At 54.5% G+C, this 25,501-nt stretch overlaps 1 protein-coding gene across 2 annotated transcripts; it reads right to left on the bottom strand.

Annotated features, from left to right (window-relative positions):
* Nucleotides 1–10,590: 10,590 nt before the first annotated feature.
* TNNT3 (troponin T3, fast skeletal type) lies at nucleotides 10,591–21,882 on the bottom strand. Of its 2 annotated transcripts, XM_070046226.1 has the most exons (11): nucleotides 21,870–21,882; nucleotides 21,637–21,651; nucleotides 18,945–18,963; nucleotides 16,240–16,285; nucleotides 14,606–14,722; nucleotides 14,451–14,528; nucleotides 14,106–14,219; nucleotides 13,913–14,022; nucleotides 13,734–13,824; nucleotides 12,026–12,066; nucleotides 10,591–10,645 (listed from the first exon to the last, which is right to left on the bottom strand). In XM_070046226.1, the coding sequence occupies exons 5-11, from the start codon at nucleotides 14,687–14,689 to the stop codon at nucleotides 10,591–10,593; spliced, it is 573 nt and encodes a 190-aa protein (XP_069902327.1). In that variant the 5' UTR covers nucleotides 14,690–14,722; nucleotides 16,240–16,285; nucleotides 18,945–18,963; nucleotides 21,637–21,651; nucleotides 21,870–21,882. The 2 variants fall into 2 exon arrangements, with proteins under 2 accessions (XP_069902327.1, XP_060159842.2); XM_060303859.2 differs by lacking the exons at nucleotides 12,026–12,066; nucleotides 16,240–16,285; nucleotides 18,945–18,963; nucleotides 21,637–21,651; nucleotides 21,870–21,882 and adding an exon at nucleotides 12,678–12,718 and having other exon boundaries at nucleotides 14,606–14,704.
* Between the last annotated feature and the right edge of the window lie 3,619 nt (nucleotides 21,883–25,501).

Below are 25,501 nucleotides of genomic sequence, written 5' to 3'. Positions count from 1 at the left end.
AGTCAATGGTACACATTTTTTTTTATCTCAGTTACAGAATTTGTCAACAAGAAATCTAACTCTGTATGATGATATTTTCATAAGTAATGAAATAGAGATCAATGGGACAGATGTTTTTAGGTAAACTCTTCAAGAATAATTATGTTTTTATATACAATGGAATACTACTCAGCCATAAAAAAGAGTGAAATAATGCCATTTGCAGCAACATGGATGGACCTAGAGATGATCATACTAAGTGAAGTAAGTCAGACAGAGAAAGACGAATACCCTACGATATCACTTATATGTGGAATCTAAAATATGACACAAATGAACTTATCTACAAAACAGAAACACTCACAGACATAGAGGACAGACTTGAGGTTGCCAAGGGGGAGGGGGTGAGGGAGGGATGGATTGGGAATTTGGGATTAGCAGATTATATACTATGTATAGGATGGATAAACAACAAGGTCCTACTGCATAGCACAGGGAACTATATTCAGTATCCTGTCATTAGCCATAATAGAAAAGAATATTTTAAAAAGACTGTCTACATGTGTATAACTGAGTCGCTTTGTTGTACAGCAGAGAACGGCACAACACTGTAAATCAACTCTACTTCAATGTTTTTAATTGAACAAAAAAGAATAATTATGCTTTATGGTATGTCTACTTAAAAACAGTTTCTCCACATTTTGGTATCTTGAAACTTTACGTTTGCTAAATTAAGTGATGGGAACTCATTGAATATCTAGATCATTTCCAATTAAGGTAAAAATACTAAGACCTTAATTGCTAAGCAAGTCTAAGTTTACCTACTTTGTCTTCTTATTAGAGAAAAACTAAAGATGTTTGGGTTTACTGGTGACATGTCTTGTACCACAGTGAGGGTGGAAATAATGCTGTGAGAAAATGTATGTTTCTAGAGGTTATAGAATATGTTCATGAGTTTGCCAATCAGGAAATGCTGGTATGACAGACAGTTCAGAGCTGCCTCTCTGTTTTTGCTAGAGATTCAGGTTTTTTTAAGGGTTAAAAATTATAGTATATATGTAATTAAAGAGACTTTAAAAAGGGAAACATTTCAGCAGACAATGAAAGTAAGAAGGAAAAAAATAAGATGTATGTTTTCAGTAAAAAAAAAAAAAGTATGAAAAATGGAAATACATTTTGTTACAGGAAAAGGAAGTGAAGCATTTGAGAGAGATATTAAACTAATTAGGCTTATCTGGTACATTAAGTTACATGGGAAGTGTTATCAAATAAAAGATAACATTAAGCCTTCTTTATGTTATGTCTATATAAATATATATTATGTGTTCCAGAAATTCTATGAAATTCCTGGAAGTCTTATATGTCCTGACATAAAGTGTTAGCTGACATCAAAACTGAGCCTCACACTAGAGGCTGAGCCCGAGTATTAGGGAAATGCCCTTTCCTGCAAAGGGAACAACAGAATCTGTAAAGTTTATGGCACATGTAGATAAAGTCCATTGTGCTTCTACAAAATTAATCCCTCGGCGTCAGATTTTCCCATCCTGATGTCCTAGTAACATGGCAACAGTCTGCTCCTGAATCAGAGAAATTAAGATGGGTAAACAATGGCTGTAAATTAAATGAACAGCCAGGGCTGTGGGAAAAATTAAGATGGGTAAACAATGGCTGTAAATTAAATGAACAGTCAGGGCTGTGGGAAACCCGAGAAGGCCACTTGGTTCTTCCCATCTCCCTGGCAAACCACATTTTTTATGGGATGGATCAAAGCCTTCCCTTGCTGCAAGGCTTATGCCCTCATGGTGACAAAGAAATGGTTAAAAAGTGTGTTTTCCACTTGAGATTTACCTTCCACAATCTCCAATAATCAAGGCACCCACTTCACTGGGCAAATCACATGAGTCTTAACAAAAACATCTCACAAACTTCTTGGAATTATCACTGTCACTAACGTCCTCAATCATCAGGCAAGGTCACCCAAACTAATGGAAAACCTGGACTTAAACAGAACAAAAATAAACAATATGGCGTTGAATGAACTGATAAGTATGATTTTAATTTTTATGACTTTTTGTCTGACATATTACCAGCTTTTAATCTTTGTTTTTCAGATGTAAGGGAACCTTTCCCCTTAGGCTTATTATGACTTATAACAATGTAGTAAATTACACCTTTGTAAACAGAATCGAAGCATTTATCTTTTCTCTCTACCTGATCCCTCCAGAATTTGGAAACTCTTACGTTCCCAGCAGCCTTTCCAGGTGAATAAGGAAGGCCACTTCCTGGCAGGTGCAGGAACCTCAAGATGTTTGGACCTTGCGAAGGGAGGAATCCACCTAAGTCTCTAGGCGTTGCTGGCAGAATCTGATGGCAAGTCCTTGGCATAGCTTTCCTGGCCATGAGAGGACTTTTAAAAGTCCAGTTTGAGATTCTTTATGAATAGTTACAGCACAGCCAAATTTAAAAGAGCCTGTAACTCCAAAGAAGACATACTGATGCCCAACAGGCACATGAAAAGATGCTCAACATCGTTAATCAACAGAGAGATGCAAGTCAAACCCACAGTGAGATGTCACCTCACTCCCGCCACAATGGTTGTCACCAAAAAGGCCATAACAAATGTGGGCAAGGATGTGGAGAAAAGGGAACCTTCCTACACGGTTGGTGGGAATGTAAGTTGGTGCAGCCACTATGGAGAACAGTATGGAGGTTCCTCAAAAAACTAAAAATAGAGCTCCCATATGATCCAGCAATTCCACTTCTGGGTATATATCCAAAGAAAACAAAAACACTAATTTGAAAAGATACATGCACCCCAACGTTCATAGCAGCATTATTTACAAAAGCCACAACATGGGAACAACCCAAGTGCTCGCCAATGGATGAATGGATAAAGAAGATGTGGTGCATATATATACAATGGACTATTACTCCATTATATTACAGCCCTAAAAAAATGAAATTCTGCCATTTGCAACATGTGAATGAACCTACAGAACATTACGGTTAGTGAAATAAGTCAGGCAGAGAAAGACAAGTATTCTATGTTATCATTTATAATGTGGAAGGTAAACAATAAAACAAATGACTGTATATAACAAAACAAAAACAGACTTAGAGAGCTAGAGAACAAACTAGTGGTTACAGGTGGGGAGAAAGGAGGGGGAGGGGCAAGATAGGGGCATGGGATTCAGAAGTACGAAATACTATGTATAAAGTAGATGAGCGGCGAGGGTATATTGCACAGCACAGGGAAATACAGCCGCTGTTTTGTAATAACTGTAAATGGAGTATAATCTATAAAAATGATGAATCACTATGTTATATACCTGAAACTAATATAATATTGTAAATCAACTATACCTCAATAAAAAATAAATAAAAGAGCCTATATGTTCAATTACACTTATGTAACTAATCAGGCCAAATTTATTGAAACTAGACTTATTTTTGCAAACAAGACTTTGCAAGTTGGCTATATTTGAGGCAAAGAAGGATAATTGTAGAGAGAAAAATTATGTTTCAGACAATATACCTTTGTGGATATTAAGTTCTAGTGCTATTGTCTTTGAGGTTTGGTATTTTCTGCCTAAAACTCACTTCCTAGATGACTCCTTGTTACTGTGTTACAGTATTGTAGAGTTCAATTGAATTATTAAGAGGATATTCTAAGCTTGTTTCTGAAGCTGATCATAGTAAATTATCTTTGGGTGAAGATCAGATGCTGCATGACCTGCACCCAGGAGACTGTGCAGACTGGAAAAGACATCATTTAAAGGACTATCCCAACCTAGATGGAAGGACCCTTATCAGGTGCTCTTAACTAGCTCATGCACAGTGAAACTGAAGGGAATTGGCTCTGGAATTCATATTTCCACTCAAAAAAGGCCTCTGCATCAGACTCGTCTATAGAGAGGACTGCTGACCTCAAAGTAACCTTAAAACAACCATCAAGACAGAACAGGAAGACGATTACAACAGTGGAGACACAGCCGACCCAAGAATCCAGGCCAGGCCTGTAAGACCCATCCTACTAGTTCAATTGAACTGTTATTCAAATGTTTGTCTCCCTATCAAAATAGAAAGTTACTGTTTTGACTATACTTTTTCCCCATTGTTTAGGATGGAAAAAAAATTCTTTGGTCAAGTTGTCACAAAAGGTATAGCTACCGGCAGCGATCTAACCCATTGTTAGATCTGTCATCAAATTCCTCGGTCAATACAAGACTGATACAGGCTCCTCAGAATACCTGTCACCGACTTCTCAGACGTTCCTAATGTAACCACTTACCTACACCAAACCTAACCTTTCAGGTTCAAATTCTTCAACATACGAATGTGTCCGTCTCTTGTCTGGTACTACCCCCTGTCCTTAGAGACCAAGCACAACTTATGCTAGGACACCCCCACCCCCACTCTGTCCCTTACTTAATTAACAAATGTCGTAAAGAGGAAAGCACAAGTGAATTATGCCAGCAACTCCCTTATGTCAAATACCGTACAGATGGCTTTTGGAAAGAGTGCAAGAGAAATGACCCATGGTTTAACACCATGTTAACAAAACTTCCAATTAATGAGGCTATCAATGAGAGCTCTCTGGGAGGATCACTTTCACTCCCCCAGGTTTTGTCTTCATGTGTGATATTGGAACTGATCCACCTTCCCAAGGATGGGCACATAAATGACTTAACAGCTGGCAAATAGATTTATGTGTACTGTGTCATTAGGTTACCCCATTGTCAATACACAAGGAAATAAATGAACCTCCTTTCTCTCCCCGTTACAGAGTCAACAGATCCATGTTAGCAGGATACCAAGACACCTGGTGGCAATTCTCTCAGAAAACCTAATTCCTAATGCAGGAATGTATGTAAACAGAGAGGTGATCGGAAATCTATCAGCCACTCTTGGTCAAATAGCTGAGGAGACTGCAAAACTCACTGAGGCACAACACACATCCCCAAACTCCTTAGCCCAAGTCGTATTAGATAACAGGGCTGCCTTAGATGTTCCGCTGGCTAAACAGGGGGGGATTTGCGCTATTGCTCACACTACTTGTTGTGTTTACCTCCGGAGAAGCTGAGACTCGTCTAGAAAGACTTTCCCAAAAGGCAAGTGGGTTACAAGATGTAAGAAGAACTGACGCTTTAAATGAGCTGTTTAGTTGCTCTCTTCAGGCATTAGTAATTTTTTCACTCTGCTTTACAGATGATTATTATTTTCACAACATGTATTCATCGCTCTTTTCCTAACTATCAACCTACTTGTGACATGTACCACTGCCTGCTTTAAGTCTACTGCTAAAAGCACATGTACAGTGTTTGTGTGACCATTCAGCATAACTGATCAAATGCATAGCCTATAAATTGTGTCCCCATTAGCGTACTTCTGTGCTTGTTTACCGTGTCTGATTAGTTTCCCCCCAACGTGGATAACTAAATCTCTACACACATATAAACAAACAGAGGAGGCCTAACACCAAAGGGCATGATGGACCCAGGGCGGATAGCAACCACCCTGGCATCAAGGGACAAATATGTTGATCGTCAATGCTTTCTATTGAGACTTTATGATCAAAGGGGAGAAATAATGAAAGAAATTTTCGCATATTCAGGTTTGGGGACATCATTCTGGCTTATACATGATTTAACTTGAATTTTATGCTAAGAAAAACAGCCTAGCACACATGCATTGTACGTTTGCTTTAATCATTAAAGGAAAGAGCGTATTGACCAGAAGTAAAGAATGTCCACGTTAAAAATAAAGATAAATGCCTCCCTTCCTGGGATGCCAATGCTAGCCCTCCTTTGATGATAAGACTCCCTTCCCAGGCGCCCAGGCCATGCTGACTCACTGTGTACGTGCTGATCTGTTTTTTCTCGAAAACTTGAAGGAATGTACCCCTGACTTGTTTGATGTTCTTTGTTCCAAAAATACATAAAACTGTGCTGAAAACCGTGCTTCTTGGGAGCAGTCCCTCAGCGTTATCTGAGAGGCTATCTTCTGGGCTATAGTCCTCAGTTTGGCTCACATAAAATTCTTTTCTATTCCTATTGTAGACTGTTTGAGTATTTCTGTCAACATAAGTCATCAGAGGGGTGTTACTGAATAATTCTGTACTCCACTAATTTTTCATCTGGTCATGTCAGTGATGACCCTTGCCTGAGTCAAGCATTACATTAATGAAGATTTTCTCGTCCTCTCCCTCCTTCTGCATTTATTAGCTGCATTCTTTCCTTCCCCTCACTGACATCTGTGTTCTGTTCACCTAGTTGGTCTGAACTGGCAACAGCGGTAGTTTACATTTGATTTCCCATTTGCTATGATCACTCAGGTTCTCTTTTCTGTGAACTGATTACTCCCAACTTGGCCCATTTTTCTACACAATTGCTTGCCTTTCTAATGGTATCCTAAAGTTCCTTATACATCCATCCTCCGTGTCTGAGGGGGATTGGTCCCAGGACTCCACAGATACCAAAATCCAGGGATGGTTAAGTCCCTTATATAAAACAGTGATGTGTTTGCAACCTAAGCACATCCTCCTGTGTACTTCAAACCATCTCTACATTATCTATAATATCTAATACAATATAAACGCTGTGTAACTAGTTGTAAATACTACATAAATAGTTGCTGGCATGCGGCAGATGCTAGTTTTGCTTTTGAGAACTTCCTGGAATTTTCCTTTTTGAGCACTTTCAGTCCGAGGTTGGTTGACTCCATGATGCATAGGGCCTACAGTATACACTGAATACTAATTCTTCATCACTGATGTGTGTTACAAATATCTCCTCCCGAGAGATGCCTTGCATTTTCACTCATGGTGTCTTCCGATGCAGAGAAGTTTATTTTTGAAACTTTATTCTTGTTGAATTTATCAGTCTTATGTTTTATGATTTGGGGGGGTTTATGCCTTATTTAAGAAATTTTCCCTGGTAGGAGAGCTTTCTGATTACTCTCCTATAGTTTTTTCTTAAAATTTTGAAGGTTTTCATTTTCAGACTTAGGTCTTTCGATGACCAGGAGTGGATTTTTGGTGGATGGTATGAAGGAGGACAGCACTTATTTTATTTTGTTCTCAGTGGATATGCAGCTGTTTCAGCTGTAAAAGAATGTTGCCCACCACCCAGTTCCACCTACAACACACCCTGAAAGGAATTCAAGGCAAAGATCAGGAATGAGACACTCTGTGCTCTGGGAAAACAGGCAGAACAGGCCCTCAGGTAGTTTGATATTTTCAGGAGAAAATTTATGAACCCGGATTCTTGCATCTTCTCATACTTAGAAAAACACTAAAATCATTAACTGAGATACCTGTTCCTTGTGACCAGCAGCAACCTTCTACCAAGATGTGCTCTTGATGGTACGTACCCCTTTACCAAAATCACGTATATACTGATTGCCCTCTCCTACATCTTTGGAACAGTTCCTCAGAGCTACTGCGATGCTGTTTCCCAGGCTATAGTCTTTAGTAAGACCCCAAATGAAACTGAAACTCACAGCTCTCCCATTGTACATTTTTATTTCAGTCAACATATCCCATCCTTTCCCCGGTTATTCCTGGCACCATGTCTGCCCGCCCCCCCCCACCCCCACCATCAAGTTCCCCTGTGTGGGAGGCTTCACTCTCTTTTCTGTGTCCATCTGGGAGCAGACATTCCAGCAGCTTAGGGAACCCAGCTTCACATGGGAGGGTGGCTGGTAGGTCAGATTCCCCAACCTCAGACTTCTGATATTCAGACCCCATTTCCTTCCACAGGAATTTTATAATCAGTGTCAATTTACATGGGAATCCATATTGGAATGTGGGTGAGTTGCCCTGAATTCACAGATTAATTTAGGGAGAAAAAACATTTTAAAGATCTTGTGGAACATGGTGACATCTCCAGTGACGTAGCTCTTCTGTAATACTTTTCAATAAAGGGATTTTATTATCACTCTAACTATCTTTCACATCTTTTGTTAGATTTGTTCTTATCCTGTTTTTTTACGTTTCTCTTGTAAATGACATCTTTGAACATTGCCTCCTACCTTTCAATTTTTCTCTCTTGTGCTCACATGCACACATCCTCACTCTTCTTAATTCTAAAAACTTAGAATCGCAGATTTTCCTGGGTTTCCTTATAGACAGTTATTTGATTGTGAATAATGGTAGTTTCTTTTAAGGGACTAGTAGGCAAGAAAACCTTCTAACCTTTTACTATTAAGATGATTTGCTGCAGGATTTTGGAAGATGTCTTCCTCAGGTTGCGGAAATTGCCTTTTATTCCTAATTGACTAAGAATTCGTAAACTGTGTTCTGTGTCATCCAATTTTTTTCCCCAGCCTTTAAACTCTTTATGTGTCATAAATCGTCATATTATTCAGTTGTCTAATATAAAACTCTTTTTGCACTAGAGAGGACCCCCTTGGTCATGATGTAATTTTCAAAATCTTCGTATTTTTTGGTGGGGAGTTGTTTAATTGTTGGTTCAACATCTTTAAGATGAAGTCAGTGTATTCGAGTTTCATGCTTCAATGCGGTAAAGTCTGTTTCCCCTGGAAACTGGCCACTTTATCTAGGTTTCATATATATGGTCACAGAGTTGTCTATGCTCTGCTCTTACTGCTAATTCAGTCTCTGCCACCTTTGTCACATGCTCTCTCTTCATTTCAACGTGCTTTATGTCTTCTCCCCTTCCTACCTGATTTTCATGCCAGATGTTGGACTGTTTTATCAGTCCTTTTGAAGAGCCAATTTTTTTCTCTGTTGACCTTCCCTGCCAATTTTGTTTCTTTATTTTACTGTCTTCTTCTCTTTTCCTTACTCATTTCCATGCTTCTCCTACTGTTTTAGTTTTTTGTTCCTTTTCTAACTTCTTGAATGTGATGTGTAACTTATTAAAAATATGGGTCTCCCCCAACCCCAACCTTCAGGCCCTGACATTTCCCTGCAGGTCTGGAGTCAGCAGCACCAGGTTCTGCTCTGGTCCCGCATTATCGCTCAGCTCCAAGGTGCTTCCCAAGTCCCATCCCAATTTCCTCTGTGACTCCTCATCTATTCAGTGTGTTTTTGCATTTCTAAACGTCCGCTAATAAGCTACCTGCCCTTGGTTCTGACTGGGCCGCAGACCGTTGGCTGGGACATTCCCATTAGAGCCTGAGACTTGCTCTGAATCCTCCTCTATAATCTGCTTCTGAAATGTTTCACACGCCGCTCTAGATTGGAGGAACCGTGGTCCATCAACCTCCATCGGTCGAGTCTAACTGTTTTCTTTGAACCTCACATGCCTGCCCCCTCAACTTAGATCCTCCTGACCTCTCTGTGACTATGAGACGTGCTTGAAAATCTCCCACTCAGATCCCGGACTTGTTCATTCCCTGGGCTTCCGCCATGTGTGACTCAGCGCACGTTGTTCTGAATCTGTACAATCTCGGTGAGCTGAATCTGCTTCTCGCATGTGCTGACCACCTCTCCCCAGGGCAACTTGAGTCCCGTTAGTTCTGTGCGAGTGGAGGGACAGTGCTGGGGGTCAACGGACCCCACCATTTACTACATGAAGGTGTTCATCTTCGAATCCCTGCAGGAAAGCACAGTGGCTGTGCTCAGGGTATTTACACCGACTGCAAACTGCCCTGTCATGGGGGTGGGGAGGGGCGCAGTCCACGCATATCTATGGATGTATATGCGGGGGAGGGCACGTGAGGGGGCACGGATGTGTGCGTTGGGTTGCGTGCCATGTGCCATCTGGGCGGGCGACCTCGTTGTCGGGGTCCCGGCCCCCACGGCGGGCTGATCGGAGATGCTCCCTACTTTCCACCGCTCTGCAGAGCCTTCCTAGGGGGCGGGTCCAGACTCCGGCAACTTCCTCTGTGGATACTTGGCTGTGCGAGCTCCTATGTCTTGATCCAATTTTTGTGATTTATATTTTCCGTAATTCTATTTGGTCAGGACTTTCAGACTTATTACACAGTGAGCACTGTATTCTCAGATAATATAGAAAGAACGGTCTGTGTTTGCTGTGTCTGCTCCCTGAAATGTGCTTTTCCACTCCTTTCCTGGGGCTGTGTGCACCTCTCGTGCTCTGGACTCTCCTTCCGCCCCATCTCTGGGGGACGTTTGTGAAGTGTCCCACTGTGCCCTGGGCCTGCCTCCCAGACCCCCTGCAAAAGCCAAGCTCTACCGCCCCAAACCAGCTTCAGAGCTGACCTGGGGGGCTGGGCGCTGGGGTGGAGAACTGAGCAGTGTGTGGGCTCTCGGAATGGAGACAGAAGGTTCTAGGGGTGAAAACCCGTTGACAGAATTGGAAGCCACTGGCAGAGCCGGTGGGTGTCCGGGGCATAGCGTTCACGGCACAGTAGAGCCATGGCCCCGCGGTCTCCTGAGCTGACCCCCTAAGATGACTGCCCAGGGTCCTGCGGGCACCCTAGCTGCAGAATGGCCACCGCCCCCCAGGGCCCCATCCATGAGCCAGGGCACACCTGTCCGAGGGGAGTCTGCTAGCTTTATTTACAGACCCCAGAGGTTGGGGGCAGCGCGGACAGAGACACAGGAGGTGCCCGGGAGCTGGATGCCTCCACGTGGGCCCCACAGGCTGAGGGTCTCTGCCTCTGGGAACTTCTTCGGCTGCTTTACTTCCAGCGCCCGCCGACTTTGCCCTTGGCCGTGGTCCCGGCCTTTTTGCTGCTACAAATGGGAAGCAAGGTGGTCTTGAGCATGAGGGTATCCGGGACCCTGGCCAACCCCTCCCCTGGCCCCTGGCAGCTCTGCCCGGCCCGGCTCTGGAAGCCCCAGCGCGTCCCCCAGCTCCAATCCAGCAGCAGTGACTCACCTGTACCTGCCTAGCCAGGCTCGGGCGGCTTTGCGCAGAGGGAGTCAGTGAGGCTAAGTGGGGGCTGGCGAGAGCCTGGTCCGCCTCCCCCTCCCTCCCTCCCCCACCCGAGGGGCTCGAGACACAGGCGGCAGGGAGACTCTGGGGCCCTACGTCAAGCAGACCGCGTGGGAAGCTGCCACCTTCCCAGCTACTTTGTCCTGAAAAGAGTCTCTGCGCCCTGAGTCACAGCCTCCTGGGGCAGTGGGCTATTCTGGTCCTGCACTCCAGGCCAGCAGTCCCAGCCTGGTGGACTCGGCAGCAGGGAGGGTCTTGTTCCAGAATCAGCCACTGGCTAGAACTGGACCCTGGGGTCGGGAGGTCCCACCCCAAGGGACGGTGGTCCTAGGAACCCGCTGCATCTGGCTGAGCCCTCTGCACGCCAGTGAGCCGGGAGCGAGCTGGGGGCGAGTTAGGATGGGCTGGTGATCAGAGCTCTTTTTTGGGCTTCGGGCTGGAATGGGCCCTGCAGCTCCCAAGGCTTCAGGAGAAGGCCCGGCGCTGGGGCTGTGCCCACAGCCTGAGAGCCCTCCCAGCCATGCACACGCACGCACACACACGTGCTCATGCACATACCTGGCCAAACGGCCCCCTCTCAAAGGGACCTGCAAAAACCCCTGCCCTGCACGGAGGCAGGGAGGAGGGCGCGTCTCCTTCACCAGCCCCACTGCCCACCTTGGGGCGCGCCCCATCCGGGCCACCAGGCTCCGGGACAAAATCCCTCTCCGGGCCTTACCCAGCAGTTGTCGTAGAGGGTCCCGTGGACCCCGAGGCGTCACCGTCCTGAGGGACCAGTGATTTCACCCAGGGCCACGGAGGGGCGGGTGACAAAGCCCAGGCCCCTGATCCCTGGTCCCAGGCCACCTTTGAAGTGACACGCTGCTGGTACGTCCAGGAGCCCAGTCTGGCTTCGCCAGGCCACTCTGAAGGCTGTCCAGGGGGCTCCTGCCAGCCCTCCCCCAAGCTGCCATCCTTCTGGGCTCTGGGGTTAGGGCTGAGAGGAGGCTGTGGGTCCAGGGGTGCAGGGTCCCGACATGCTGGCCCAAGTGGCCGTCTGGCTAGTCCTGTTACTACCCTGCTGAAGGCCAGCTGCCACCGACACAGGCTGAAATCGCCAGGGCCCTGGCGCGCCCGTGGCAGCTGACCCGTGGGGTCGTGTGTCCCGTGCAGAGCAAGGGACAGGCAGAGCTACTCACTGCTTCTGGGCCTGGTCGATGCGGCTCCTGAGGTTGGTAATCTGCAAACAACACAGGCGACTTACCTGCCACGTCCAAGCAGGGCCAGGCCGGGGAGTGGCCTCCTGCCCTGTGGGCCCCTCGGCGGCCCTGGCAGGTCTCGGCGCTCTTACTGCGTCCCGGCTCCTTTGGTTGGAGGACCCTTGGGCTTGTGCCTCCGACCTACTCTTGATGGCCCGAGCTGGAGACCTGGGCTATGACACACAGCAGCCCAGGAGCTGCCACTTACCTTCCAGACTCTGCGGGATGTGGGGCAGGGGGCACGGGGCGGAGGCGAGGCTTGCAAGCAGAGCCCCTACCTGGTGGGCCCGAGCTCAGAGCCCTGCGGCCTCTCAGTCCTCCGCCCAGCTGCTCTCTCCTGCCGACTGCCCGGGGGGAGGCTGGGGGAAGGCAAGGCCCGGCCCCCGCTGCCAGCCGAGACAGCAGGTCAGCCTCAGCAGCCCCCAGGTGGCAGGCAGGGGGGAGGAGGAAGGCGGGAGGAGAAGAGGAAGGCCTCCGGGGTCTCCGTGCCCCCTGCCGCCGACACCTGCAACGACCCAGGTTTTCGCCATGCGAGAGGCCCACCGTGCATGAACACTCAGAGCCCGGTCCAGGGTGGACCCCGGCTACTTACAACTTGGCCAGCATCTCCACTCTGGCCCGGACGTTCATGATCTAGAAAGACCGAGACGGTTAGGGGGCTGGGTGGGCAGTTGAGGCTCCGGCACCCACCGTGCGCTGGGCTATTCTGGGCCAGGGCTCGTGTGTTTCTTTTAGCGCCCGGGGACCCATCGTGGGCCATGCACAGTCTATCAGGCAGCAGTTCGGCCCTGGCTCAGCCTCCTGGACAGGAGTAGGGCCGCTCTGGGCTCTCTCTGAAGCCCATTTCCGAGGCCGGCCCTCCCAGGGGAGTATCAGCAGAGAGCCGTGATGCCCCCGCGCCTGGTCCTGCCTGCAGGCCGGCAGCGATACACAGGCCCCTGGGGGTGGCCTGGGAGGGGCGTGGTCCTGCTCCAGTTAGAGGTGGGGAAATCGAGGCGCAGGAAGACCAGGCAACTCGCCCAAGGGCACCGGGATCCTGAGAAGGAGGCAGGACTTGCCTGTCTGTCAGTACTGGTCTCCCACACCCTCCATCTCAGGGGCCAGTAGAGGAAGCTGGGAGAGGTGCCCTGAGAGTGGAAGGTCCTTTCCCTGGGACCCTGGAGGCCAGAAGGGTCTGTGCTTCACGCAGCGGGTCCTTCCCCAGGACTGGTGCCCCCAGCCCCACCCCCAGGCCCAGACTCCGAGGGATGGTGTCCACCCAGGGCTGCCGTCCTGAGTCGTGAGCCCCTCTCAGGCAACTCCTGGCGCCCAGCCCCCGGGGGAGGGGCACCGTCCCAGCCCCCTCCCCAGCTCTGAGCTTGGGGGCCTGGGAGGGGACTGGGGAGGACCCCCACCACAGAGGAGCTTGGTGCCAACCTGGTGGGCTTGGGACACTGCTGGCTTTCCACGGTCTCCCCCCAGCCCCCCGAGGGCACTCTGCCCCAATGCTCCGTCCCGCCAGCCCTGGGAGCCAGAACGATGTGGGGAGACTGGCCTGGAGGACACCCAGGCAGGGCCCCCGCAGGACAGGGGCCTCGGCGGGGTCCGGGGGGACTCGGGGTGCCCAGGGGTGCCCGCCGGCAGACGAGGGCGCAGGAGCTTAGCTCACTTCGTATTTCTGTCGCTTCAGCTTCTCCGCGCACTCAAACTTGTTGGTCTCCAGCTGGTACAGGGTTTCCCAGAGCTCCTTGGCCTTGTCCCTGGGGAGGGAGCGGCAGAGAGGGAGGTTGGCAGGTCAGCCCCGGGAGGCTGGGGCCGGGCCCCCCACACCCCGAGGGGCGTCCTCACGTGAGCTTCTCCTCGCTGAGGTGGTCGATGTTGAGGGGCTTCCGCCGCTCGGCCAGGACTTTCTTCTTCATCTCCCGGGCCGTCTGCTTCTTGCCTCTCTTCTGGTCAGCCTGAGGGGACACGACAGTGGGGACGTAGCACGGCCGGCCTGAGGGCGTGGCGGGGACCCCCGGGCCACAGGCCCCGTGCTCACCTTGGCCAGGTAGCTGCTGTAGTTGACGCCCATGGAGGACAGGGCCTTCTTCTTCTTCAGGTCGTCCTCGGCCTTCCTCTTGGCGTCCTCTTCCTCCCGCCGGGCTTTCTCCTCCTGCGGAGACCCCACCCCAAGACCTCAGGGCAGGCATCGAGGACTGCCTGGGCTTGGAACCTTCTGGAAGGTCCAGGTCCTGGTCGGGTCAGCCCTCTCGCGGGGGTCCTGCAGGGCGTGGGGACCTTAGCCACCGGCCCGGGTCCTTGGCCGGTGTCAAGGGGAACGTCGGGAGAAGGGGGTTCTGGGAGCCTGGCGTTTCTGGGGCCGGGGGCTGGGGGGGTGCCTCACCGCCAGTCTGTTCTGACGCTCCCTCTCCTTCTCGGCCCGGATCCTCTGCTGTTCAGCTCTCTCCGCACGGCGCTTCTCCTGCAGCCGGACGAGGGCCGGGTCACTGCGGCCTGGCCACCCCGGGCCCACGCCCGCCCACGGCTGCCGGCACTCACGATTCTCTCCTTGAGCGCGACCAGCTCCTCTTCCTCCTTCTTCCGGGCCTCGAAGTGGCTGTCGATGAGAGCCTGCAACTCCATGAGGTCTTTGTTCTGCCGCTTCTTCTGGATGTCCTGTGTGGAACAGGCCTGTCACCCCCAGCCCTCCTCCGGAACGCCGGGCTCCCTGGCCCTCCTGGGGGCTGGCGGCTGCCTGCTCCCTTAGCCACAGGGTAGGAGCGGTGCCCTCCCCGTGGTGAGTCCAGGCCAGGCGCGGCCCTGAGGTCAGTCAGCCCCCCTGGGACGGACTGGCCCTGACATGGCCCCGTTGTCGTGCCCAGAGGTGCCCTGCGTGGATCGGGCAGGGAGGAAATTGGGGAGTGAGGTAGCCTGTTGGATACACAGATGGATGGGTGGGGGAATGGATGGGTGAGTGGATGGGTGGGTGGGTGGGTACGTGGATGAGTGGGTAGATGAGTGGATGGACGATGGGTAGATAAATGGATGGACGGATAGATGAATGGATGGATGAAGGCTATAGATGGTTGGAGGAAAGGACAGATGGGTGGATGCACAGACGGATGGATGGGTGGATAGATGGTTGGGTGGGCGGAGGATGGATGGATAGGTGGGTGGGTGGGTGGGTGGAGGAAAGCATGGATGTGTAGATCGGTGGGTGAGTATCTGGTTGAGTGGATGGATGGATGGATGGGTGGATAGATGGTTGGGTGGGTGGAGGATGGATGGATGGGTGGGTGGGTGGGTGGAGGAAAGCATGGATGTGTAGATCAGTGGGTGAGTATCTGGTTGAGTGGATGGATGGATGGATGGATGGATAGATGGTTGGGTGGGCGGAGGATGGATGGATAGGTGGGTGGGTGGGTGGGTGGGTGGAGGAAAGCATGGATGTGTAGATTGGTGGGTGAGTATCTGGTTGAGTGGATGGATGGATGGATGGGTGGATAGATGGTTGGGTGGGTGGAGGATGGATGGATAGGTGGGTGGGTGGGCGGAGGATGGATGGATAGGTGGGTGGGTGGAGGAAAGCATGGATGTATAGATCGGTGGGTGAGGATCTGGTTGAGTGGATGGATGGATGGGTGGATAGATGGTTGGGTGGGCAGAGGATGGATGGATAGGTGGGTGGGTGGGTGGGTGGAGGAAAGCATGGATGTGTAGATCGGTGGGTGAGTATCTGGTTGAGTGGCTGGCTGGCTGGATGGATGGATAGATGGTTGGGTGGGCGGAGGATGGATGGATAGGTGGGTGGGCGGGTGGGAGGAGGAAAGCATGGATGTGTAGATCGGTGGGTGAGTATCTGGTTGAGTGGATGGATGATGGGTGGATAAATGGATGGGTGAGTGACGGATGGACGGACTGATGAATGGAGGGATGAAGGATACAGACGGATGGAGAAAAGGACAGATGGATGGACGCACAGATGGATGGATGGGTGGGGGGAGGAGGGAAGAAAAGTGTCTATTACTGGAGGAGTTTCTTCCGGTCCAGGAATGAATTAAAGCAGAATTGCGTGGAACCAGGGAGCCTGAGCTCTGGCTGCTCTAGAGGAGGTGGCCTCCTCAGGCTTAGCCTGCAGCCTGGAAGCTGGGGGCTGCGGGGAGGGTGTGTTGCTCTGGGTCCCCGAAACTTACATCGAAGTCTACTTTCTCCCCTTCCGGGATCTTAGGAGCCGTGAGTCTGAAGAAGAGAGAGAGGCTCGTGAGTGGAGACGAGTGGGGACCCCACCGGGACAGCTGGCCTGACCCGACCCGGCCTGGCCCTCCCGCCTTCAGCCTGGCACCTGGCTGAGGATGCACTGCCTGACCTTTGCTCTTATCACACATATAACCTACTGTCCCCAGAATGGCTTGACCCTTCGAGGAGGTTTCAAGCATCCCTCTGTTTTGCCAACTTCTGGACCTCGCAAGAGCTGTCTCGCCCCCCTCTGTCCAGGAAGGGTAGCCTAGCTTTCTTTCTCAAACAAATAAACAAATGTGGCGAGGTCAGACCAGAGGGCAGGGTGGTCACCGCACACCCTCCCAGGGCCTTTGGCCTCTGCGGTCAGGAACGGCTGTCTCGGATGACGCTTTGCGTTTCTCTGGCCTCTCTTTGATCTTTCTTTCTGGGGACCCAGAGGAAGGGGGGCCGGGCAGACAGCAGTGCGAAGAAGAAATGAGGCCTCTCCCCGAATCCGGCCGGCTGTAACAGCCATGCTCTCCACCCTCCCCTGAATACATTTCAGATGGAGCAAAGAGTTAAATCAACAAGAACAACAACAATTTCTTCAAAAAAGAAGAAAGTGGAACTGAATATGGACCGGGATGCTGGCGCAGGAAAGGATTTTCTAAGCTCGGAAGGTCCTGCTCGGGAACTCCATGCAAATGAAAAACTTATGGACATGGAAAAAGACACAGCGCAAAAGGGGGGAAAGAAAAACCAGACTAGAAAAATCTTTTCAGCAAATACAGAGAAGACTTATATCCTTATGCAAACTGATGATTAAGAAAACACAGAGACACCCCCGCCGTTAGATAAATGGGCAGAGAGCGTAAGCTAGCAGCTCCCCAAGAAGAAAGACCACCAGTCAACACACGAGGGAAAGGCCATCAAAGGAATGCGAAGGAAAACAACCCAGAGAGGCCGTTTCTCATCCATCCGTCAGAGGCTCCGTGTGCAGGCACGTCGCGGTCCCCGGGCATGCGGCGTGGAGACCGCGCTGGCGGCCCTCGTGGAAGCCGTTTGGCAGACGATATCAAAAGCCTTAAGAACGTTCCTACTCTTTGACCCAGTAATTCCATTCTGGGAATGAGGCCTAGGGAAATAACCCGAAAGACAGAAAATGCTTTCCACCCAGCGTTATTTATGATAGTAAAATATTGGGGAAAGCCTTAATATCCTGCAATAGAGGAATGGTTAGGAAAATTATGGTTTGTCCAATTGATGGAATATTATGTGGCCATTCAAAATATTTAAGAAGACTATGTAAAAACATGGAAAAATACTTAGAAACAGCGCTGCATTTTAAAAAAAGCAGAATTCAAGGCTGTATAGACAGGACGATGTTTGAAAAACAGCTCAGTTTCAGTCTTTTTTTCCGAGCCCGATGCATGGAAAAAGAGTAGGAAGAAATAAGGCCTTTTTATTCCTTTCTACTCTTTTCCGCAGTCTGGCAGGCGGGGTGGGAGAGTTATAGATGATTTTTTTTCATTGGACTTTTACGTATTTTCCAAATTTTCTTTAATGAGGTGTTTTATTTTCATAATGAAAACACAAACATTTTTTTAAAACTAGAAAATATCTTGTGACCCGGCAGCTTTCTTTAAAACTGCTGAAAAATAAAGTGTAACGGACGGAAATGTGCTGGCTATACGTTCACATATCTCCAGTCTTCTTTGGAGAGTCCGTAAGGCTCCCCTAAGTGGGAGCGAACACTTGGCGTGCGCTCATACGCGCTGACATTCCATCCCGTGCAGAGCAAAGGCAGGCATGAATCCTCTGAAGGATGGGGGGCAAAGCACGTGCAGAGTGCCGTGGCTTCGTACGTACTTATCAGAAACAGAAAAGTCAGGAAAGTCGGATTAAAACAAAACATCTCTGAACCACTCACTGACATGTGGGCAAAACGAGAGAAAGAAAGTCCCTTCGAGCAAGGAAGATGGTTCCCCAGAGAGGGTCGAGGCCCCCGTGAAGGGAGGGATCGTGGCTGCGGTCAAGGTTTTGTTCCCAGGTGGATTTCAGGGGTGAGACCCTCCTTCCCACCGCCCCACTTTCACGCCTATTTCACATCTAGGGCCCTGGGAGACGGACGGCAGCAGGCCGGTACAGGGGGGCCGGAGAGGGCACAGGGAGCTGCGTGGGGCCTCCCTCTCTCTGCCCTGTCTTCCCCAACTTCCTGCACCCCTTCCTCCCTCCGTCCATTGTCTCCTCCTGCAGGAAGCCCTCCTTGCCAACACTGGATGATCCACGTGGTTCTGGAAGTCCAGAACCACGCCCGACTGGACTTCCAGAGTCTGTCTCTGCCCGTCTCTGGGAGGTCTGACCCCCACCTGTGTGTGGGGGGGGGGCTGTCCCCAGTGACCCCATTCCCATGATGCCTCAGCAGAAATCTGGAACCTTCAACACCAAACCAAGGAGCAAAGAAGCAGCTGCTGCTCTCAGGGGGTGGGGTTTCCAGAGCCTGATGCACTTTGCTGCTTCCTCGGGGGCCTGGAGCCCAGCCCTGGGGCACCTGGTTCCGCAGGTGGCCTCGGGCCCCGTCCAGCCTGCCCGCCCGGGCTTCTCCTCCAAGCCTGGGCTCCAGGCCTCACCCTGCCCGCCCCACCCGCCCGACGTCCATCCCTGCCCACCCCACACTCACTTGAGTCTTGGCTTCTCCTCTGGTCAGCAGGGCACCGGCGTGGGGAGAGGGGAGAGGGGAGAGAGACCAAGTGAGATGGACAGCGCACTCCGGCCACCGGGTCCCTGGGGGCTCAGGCTGGGGGCAAAGACCCCACCAGGGGCAAAGGGGGTCTTGCCCCCACTCTGGGCCCACGGAGGTCCCTGTGGGGTCTGAGGAGAGGAGCTCGGGTGCGGGGCCCAGGACACCGGCGGGAGAAGCGAAAACGGAGCCCAGACATAGAGCATCCTCAGGGGGCAGAGGCAGGAGAGAAAGACCAGAGATGGCGGTGGGGGGGGCGGGGGGGGGCAAAGACCGGGGGTGGGGGGAGCATTCCCCTGCCCAGGCTCCGGTCTGCTGGCCGTTCCCCACTGACCGCCCCATCGTGGCGTCAGGCAGTGCTAAGTCCCGAGGCAAACGCAGAGCGAAGCTGCAAGACCTGGCCTTCGGAGGCCCCGGTGCTGGGAGAAGAGGACAGACAGGCGGGCAGGCGCGTCTGCGGGTCTGTGCGGACGAGCTGCGTGCGGCCAGGGGCCTTACCTGCCTCACCCTCCCACCCTTCCTCGGCATCTTCAGGAAAGTGCACACGCAAGAGGAAGCGGCAGGGCAGCAGGGGTGAGTCGGGGTGCGAGCAGGGGCACGGGTGAGGGCCCAGGGCAGACGCCAGCCAGGGGGCACACCCCGACCCCTCTTCCCCTGGGTGTGCGTTGGCCTGGACCCTGTTTGTGACCCCAGCTGAAGGCCAGAGAACTTGCGTCTGGGTAGGGGCTGGAGGAGCTGTGCGGCCAGGATGCCCCAGGAGAGACCCGGCCCCACCCCAGGAGGCGGTGGCTGGAGAGGCCGCTGACGGCCTGTGGGTGCTGGCTGCCGGCTTCTTTGAGTCTTTCCACCGGGGGTGAGCGGTTCTGGGGACCGAACGCCTGGGTTTGGTTGGGCTGAAGCCCGAGGGGGTCTGGAACAACTCGGTTAATAAAGCTTCTTGGGGCCTCAGACCTGGTCAGTCCCAGCCCAAGGAGACGAGGGTGCTCACGCAGAGCCCCGAAGGGCCCTGCGTCCGCTCGGCCCCAAGGCGGGGGGGCTCCTGACTCCCAAGGGAGCCTGTCCCAGCCCCTTAAGAGGCTTCTCTTGCAGAGCCTGGCTGGGCCATCTCACAGGACTGGGCTTACGACAGGTGGCCTGTCCGGGCTGCAGCCCTCAGACCTGAGACCCCACCTGGCTGGGCTAACCCAGCCGCCCTCACGTGGGGGCTGCTTCATTTGACCCTCCCTGCCTCCCCGGGCCCTGGGGAGGTCCTGGCCGGCCTGGATGCAGCCCGGGATCTGCAGGGGGCCTGGCAGCACCCTAGCCCCATCCTTCAGTCCCTGCCCTGGGCCCTTTGGTGGCAATGACGCCTGGCCGTCAGCATGTCTGAACCGCCAACGCCCCCTGCACTTGGTCTGGCCCCAGGCCTGTTGGGGGTGGGAGGGCCTTGGGCAGGGTCTCCCCTCACATCCCCCTCGGCTCACAGATCGCACGGTTCCTTAGCACCCAACCCCACTCCCACAAAGAGCGCCCCCAGCCCCCTGGTACGACTCAGTTTTCAGGCGGGCCTGACGTCACTTCCCCCCGCACCTGGTGGGGGGCTATGAGCTTGGGGAGACTGAGGGAGACGGCGCTTTGGGAGCAGACGCCAGGGGAGGGTGTGGGGGGAGGCCAGGTACCACGCAGCAAAGCTCCCCAGGCAGCAGGCAGGCGGGCAGCGGCCCGGCATCGCCAGCCCTGTCTGTCTGTCTGTCTGTCTGTTGGCCTCAGGGCCGGTTCCAGGGTGACCTGGTGACCTTGTGACCACCACAGCCCTTGCTTGCACCCCGGCTCCTGCAAGGCTCAGCATTCGCTGCCCGACCCTCAGGGCCGGCACATCCCTTTCTCTTACAGGTGGCCTCGCTTCGGGGGCTGTGCTCCAGGTTCTGGCCCAGCCGGGAGGCCCCCTGTGGCCCCCTGAGACATTGTGTGAAGGCAGGGGCTGCCCGACTAGGGCGCTGACTTGAGCCCGCACCGCCGTCACCTCCACCCCAGGTAGGGCAGGCCCACCCAGGGGGCCTCCTCGCGCCTGGGTGTGTCTGGCTCCAGCCCAGGCGATGGGTGGGATGCTGGGACCTGACTGATTGCTCGTTTGCACGCAAGGCCCCCAGCTGTTCCGGGTCCCCGACATCCCCACCTCAGCCTCAGCCTGACTTTCTGCTTCACCCCACTTGCCTCTCCACCCTTCCTTTAGCCCCCGCCTTACTTCCCCTCTCTGCCCTGCTATCTGGGGCAGGGCGGAGGCCACCTGCCCTGCCTCTCCTCCTCTGCTCTTCCCCACCCAGCCCTGGTGGATCCCGAGGGTCCCAGTGGACCCCAGCACAACCCTCTCGAGGCCCACACCCGTCTCAGGCCCTACACTCGGCTCTGCTCTTGACCTCGGGCTGACCGCCTCCATCTGCCTGCCGGCGACCCGGGAACGGTCTCGTGCCCCCAGCCCTGAAGGCCCTCTGCCTGCTTCCCGGCAGCCAGTCCCGCCTGAGCCAGCGCCCCAGGCCTGACTGTCCCCACCCTGTCCCCAGCAGGAATGGCAGCGAGAGTCATGCAGGGAAGGAGGAAGAAGTGGTGGGGGCTCAGGCCCCGGTACGGGGACTGGGGTCGGGGGCGAACCTACCTTCCTGGACTTCCTCTGCAAAAGCGGCACCGTGGGGGGAAAGGGGGGGAAGAGAGAGAACCAGCTGTGAACCTTGGGGCAGAGGCTGAGGGGAGGGGAGCCGCGGGCGAGCGGAACACACGGTGAGTAGGTTACGCGGCCCCTCTCGTTCTTCGCGGCCGGGAGGCAGCTCACACCCGCACACGGCCACGTGTGCACATGCGCCCACACGAGACTGAAGTCATGGCACCTACCTGGTTCATGAACTTCATGGACTAAGGAGGCCATGCGTGGGTCAGGGGTCAAAGGAGAAAGGATCCAAGGTTAATGGAGACAGCCGGTGGCCATGGGAGGGTCAGTGGCCGAGGCCAAGGGGTGGGGAGGGTGCGAGGAGTGAGCGAGACAAGGGCAGTGCTGGCCCGGGGCAGCGTCCCCCCAGGTCCCGTCCCTGCCTCTCCTCGGAGTTTCCCGCCCCGCTCTCTGCTCCTGTCAGGACTTCGCTGCTGGGCACGGGGCTGTCGGGACCCTGCCTGCCTCTGCCGCCTCCCCTCTTCCCGCCTTCTTCAGGCCCCCAGAAGACTTCCGTGCAGGGGCAGGGCTGTGACCCGGCGGGGTGGGACCAGGGGCTGGGGGCCTGTAGCCCAGGAAGCTTCCTACCAGCCCGAGAGTGGGAGACACGCCTGCCAGGGCGCTCGGGCAGCAGGCGCCAGCCCTCAGCTGCTCTGACCAAGGACCCAAGCACGGCTGGGGAGTGACAAGGGCTCCGGCGGGGGGCTGACGGGCCCGGCTCAGGACGCTGACCGCGGGGCCTGCCCCGCCATCGCCCTGTGCTCACCGAGATCCAGCCCGGGTCCCCGGCCCTGCCGAGGGGTCAGGCGCTGCGGGGCTCTGAGGTACCCACCCTGGGGTGGAAGGCTGGCTTCAGGGCTGTCTCCGGGGCAGCTAGGTCTACATCTGGTCCAGCAGTCCCCCCACTGACCAGCCCTCCCTGGGCCAGGGGGTGGAGGACCCCGTCTGCCACCCTGCCCATGTTTGGGGGTGCGGGCCCTCGGGGCCCCCTATCTGGTCAAGCACTGGCCGTGGTTAATGGGTTACGCTGGGGCCACATGTGGGGGCCCCTTGGCTGGCTGGCGCCTGACTGTTCCCCCCCGCCCCCCGCTGCGTGTCCCAGCCAGCCCCGGGCGCCCCATGTGGCCAGAAGCCCTGTGTCCTCATACCTTCCTCGTGGACCTCATGGGCTTCTGCAGGCGAGGGGGGCGCTGGGTGTGCGGTGGCAGGAGGAGAGAGGAGAGGTTAGGCCAGGAGCACACTGCACGTCCTTAGGCGGGGGAGGCACGCAGGGTCACTGAGGTCGGGGGGCAGAGGGCTGGAGGGTGGGCGAGGGGCTGGGGTCCTGGACCCCACTTACCTTCCTCCTGGGCCTCTTCTGAGGAGGGAGCCAGAGGGTGCAGGAGGGAGAGAGGGAACAGGACAGCTGTCAGGGGCCACGTGGTGGGGGCGAGGAAGGGAGGCAGTCCCAGGTGCAGGGGAGGGTGGTGGGCAGCAGGAGCTCCAGGGACCGGGGGAGGCTGGCCCTGCTTCAAGGGCCTGCAGGACCTCAGAGAGCTCAGGCCTCGGCCTCGCCTCTGCAGTGTGACCTCCTCCCGGCCCTGGGGGTCTCCGAGCCCCTTCCGCATCCGCGGGGAGCCTGCTCTGGACTGCGGTGCCTGTGCACCGGAGGGTCTCGCTAAGTCTGACTCTGAAGGTGTCATGGGACAAGCCCAGGAGACGTGGGCCTGAACGTGGGCGGCCAAGGCAGGTCTTAGAGGACCCAGCTCGGGGGACCTGTGCCCCCGGCCCCGTCGCCTTCCCTGGCGAAGGGCGGCTCCCGGGGCCACGGCTCCCTCTCAGAAGGAGTCTTTCTACCTTTTCAGCCGAAAAAGAAATGTTTTGCTCACGTTGTTAGGGCAGCCAAGTGTTTTCAAAATATTTTCAAAACCTAGCGCCCAGAACGCCCCACAGGAGAAGCCTGCCTGGTGGAGTTCGGGAAAGCCTTCCCGCGGTTGAGCGGGTGCCAGCGGCCGCGCACGAGCGCCCGTCGGGCCTGAGAACCACCCGTGCGCGCCCTTCCCAGGGGCCGTGGCTCCGCTCCCACGCCTGCCTGGGCACGGCCCACCAGGAGGCTCCCACAGACTTGGGCTAGGGAGGGGTCTCCAGATCCGCCTGGAGGTTCCTGCTCCCAGAGGGAGGGGGGAGGGGAGGATGCTGGGAGAAACAGAGAGAGACACAGAGACAGAGACAAAGGCAGAGACAGAGAGAGGCAGAGCTGTGGAGAGGCAGGCAGGGCCCACACACCCAGACTTGCTATTAACGGGGTGAGTGTCTTCACAACCAAATCCCAGGTAGCTTCACACACCATGGACACCGTGGATGAGGTTATTATGTATAAGTAACACATAACAATGCAAAAAGTATTAATGAGGGATCAGTGAGTGCTTCCTGTTAATCGAGTAACGAGGTGGGCAGTTAGGGGTGATGGCAAGTGGGGATTAAGGATGAGGAAGGTGGACAGTTACTTGGTGAGTCTGTGGGGGGGGACTGGAGGCCCCCTGGGGACGAGAGTGGACATGTGGGGCGGGGGGACTTCCGGGGCTACCTCGGTTACCGTCCCTCTCTACTCCTCTGTCAGGGGTAGAGCAAAGGAGAGGGGCCAGCTAGAGGGCGCGCCGGGGACCAGCCTGGGAGGCGAGGAGGGTGGCGCCCGCCTGCCCCGTCGCCCACTGCCACGCCACTCTGGCCGGCCAGAGAGGGGCCCGGGAGGAGGAAGAGGCTCTGGCGGTGACTGTGGCTCCCGGGGAGGGGTCTGGGCTGCGGAGGCCCAGGTCCTATCCTGGGAGGGCGGCCCCGCTGCCCAGACGAGCCTGCAGTGCAGGGACTGGGCCTCGGGCCCTGGCCTTTGAGAAGAGGTGCAGGGGCAGGAGTGGGAGCCCATTCACAGAGGGGGCGATCGGACGCGGCTTCCAACGGGGGCTCCCTGGGAGAGGCTCCAGCAGCGGCTGGCCCTCCCCACCTGGACTTTCTGTCTAGAGGCTGATGCAGAGACAGTCTGGCTTCCACACTTACCCTCGACGTGTTCACTGTGGGGGAGAGAGGGGGAGGGGGGTGAGGGGGGTGGGAGCTCTCGGCGGGGGGTCCTCTGACCTCTGAGCACAGCCGAGGTCCAGGGGTCCCGAGGCAGGGCGGGTACTCACACTTCCTCGTCAGACATGGTGGGTGGGTGGTTTCTGCAGGGGTGGAGGGAGACCGGGGTGAGGATTACGAATTGCCTTGACCTAGAGGGGCTGGAATGGGTGGGGGATGGGCCCTTGGAGTGGGGCTGCAAGGGGACGCCCATCAACAGGGGTCTTGGGCCAACTCTCCGGCCTTGGGCGGGCGGCTCCTGCGCTCGGGGCCTCCCCAGCAGGCCGCCTGGCTTCCTCCAGGGCTCCAGGCCCCCCAGCCCTCTTCGCCCCTGATCTGATCCCATTCCGCCCCCCTTCCTGCCCTGGCTCCAGCCTGGAGCTTGGACTCCCGGAGCTGGACGGGATGCTGGAAGGTCGTGGCAGGGCAGACATCCTCTCTATAGCATTCCCTGAGGAGGGTCATCCAGGATGCACGCAGCTCGTCCAGGCCGGCGGGGGGCGGGGGCGGGGGCCCGCGGGCTGCTCTGCACCACGGAGCCGTGCTGCTGCTGCGGCCTCAAAACCTCCCTCTTGGTGGTCTCTGCTCTCGGGCCTAGATGGGGGGGGGGCTCCCAGGGAGCCCCCAAATTACAGAGCTTGGCACCTCCGAGTGGGAACCTTGGACCTTCCCTGGCCTTTCCGCCCGCCATCCCCACAAGGCCCCCTCCTCAGGTGTGAGCCCAGGC

Source organism: Globicephala melas, chromosome 8 (genome assembly GCF_963455315.2).
Source record: "Globicephala melas chromosome 8, mGloMel1.2, whole genome shotgun sequence".
Lineage (NCBI taxonomy): Eukaryota > Metazoa > Chordata > Mammalia > Artiodactyla > Delphinidae > Globicephala > Globicephala melas.
Note: the sequence above shows the minus strand (reverse complement) of the source record. Positions and strands in the feature narration are given on the sequence as shown.

Bases quoted from the DNA above. Each gene is read 5' to 3' on its own strand.
- TNNT3 (XM_070046226.1), bottom strand. From the start codon at position 14,689: ATGGAGTTGCAGGCTCTCATCGACAGCCACTTCGAGGCCCGGAAGAAG. The intron at 14,220-14,450 runs GTGAGGCACCCC...GGGTCTCCGCAG, and splicing joins AGCGTCAGAACAGACTGGCG to GAGGAGAAAGCCCGGCGGGA. The intron at 10,646-12,025 runs GTGAGTAGCTCT...TCCCATTTGTAG, and splicing joins ATCGACCAGGCCCAGAAGCA to CAGCAAAAAGGCCGGGACCA.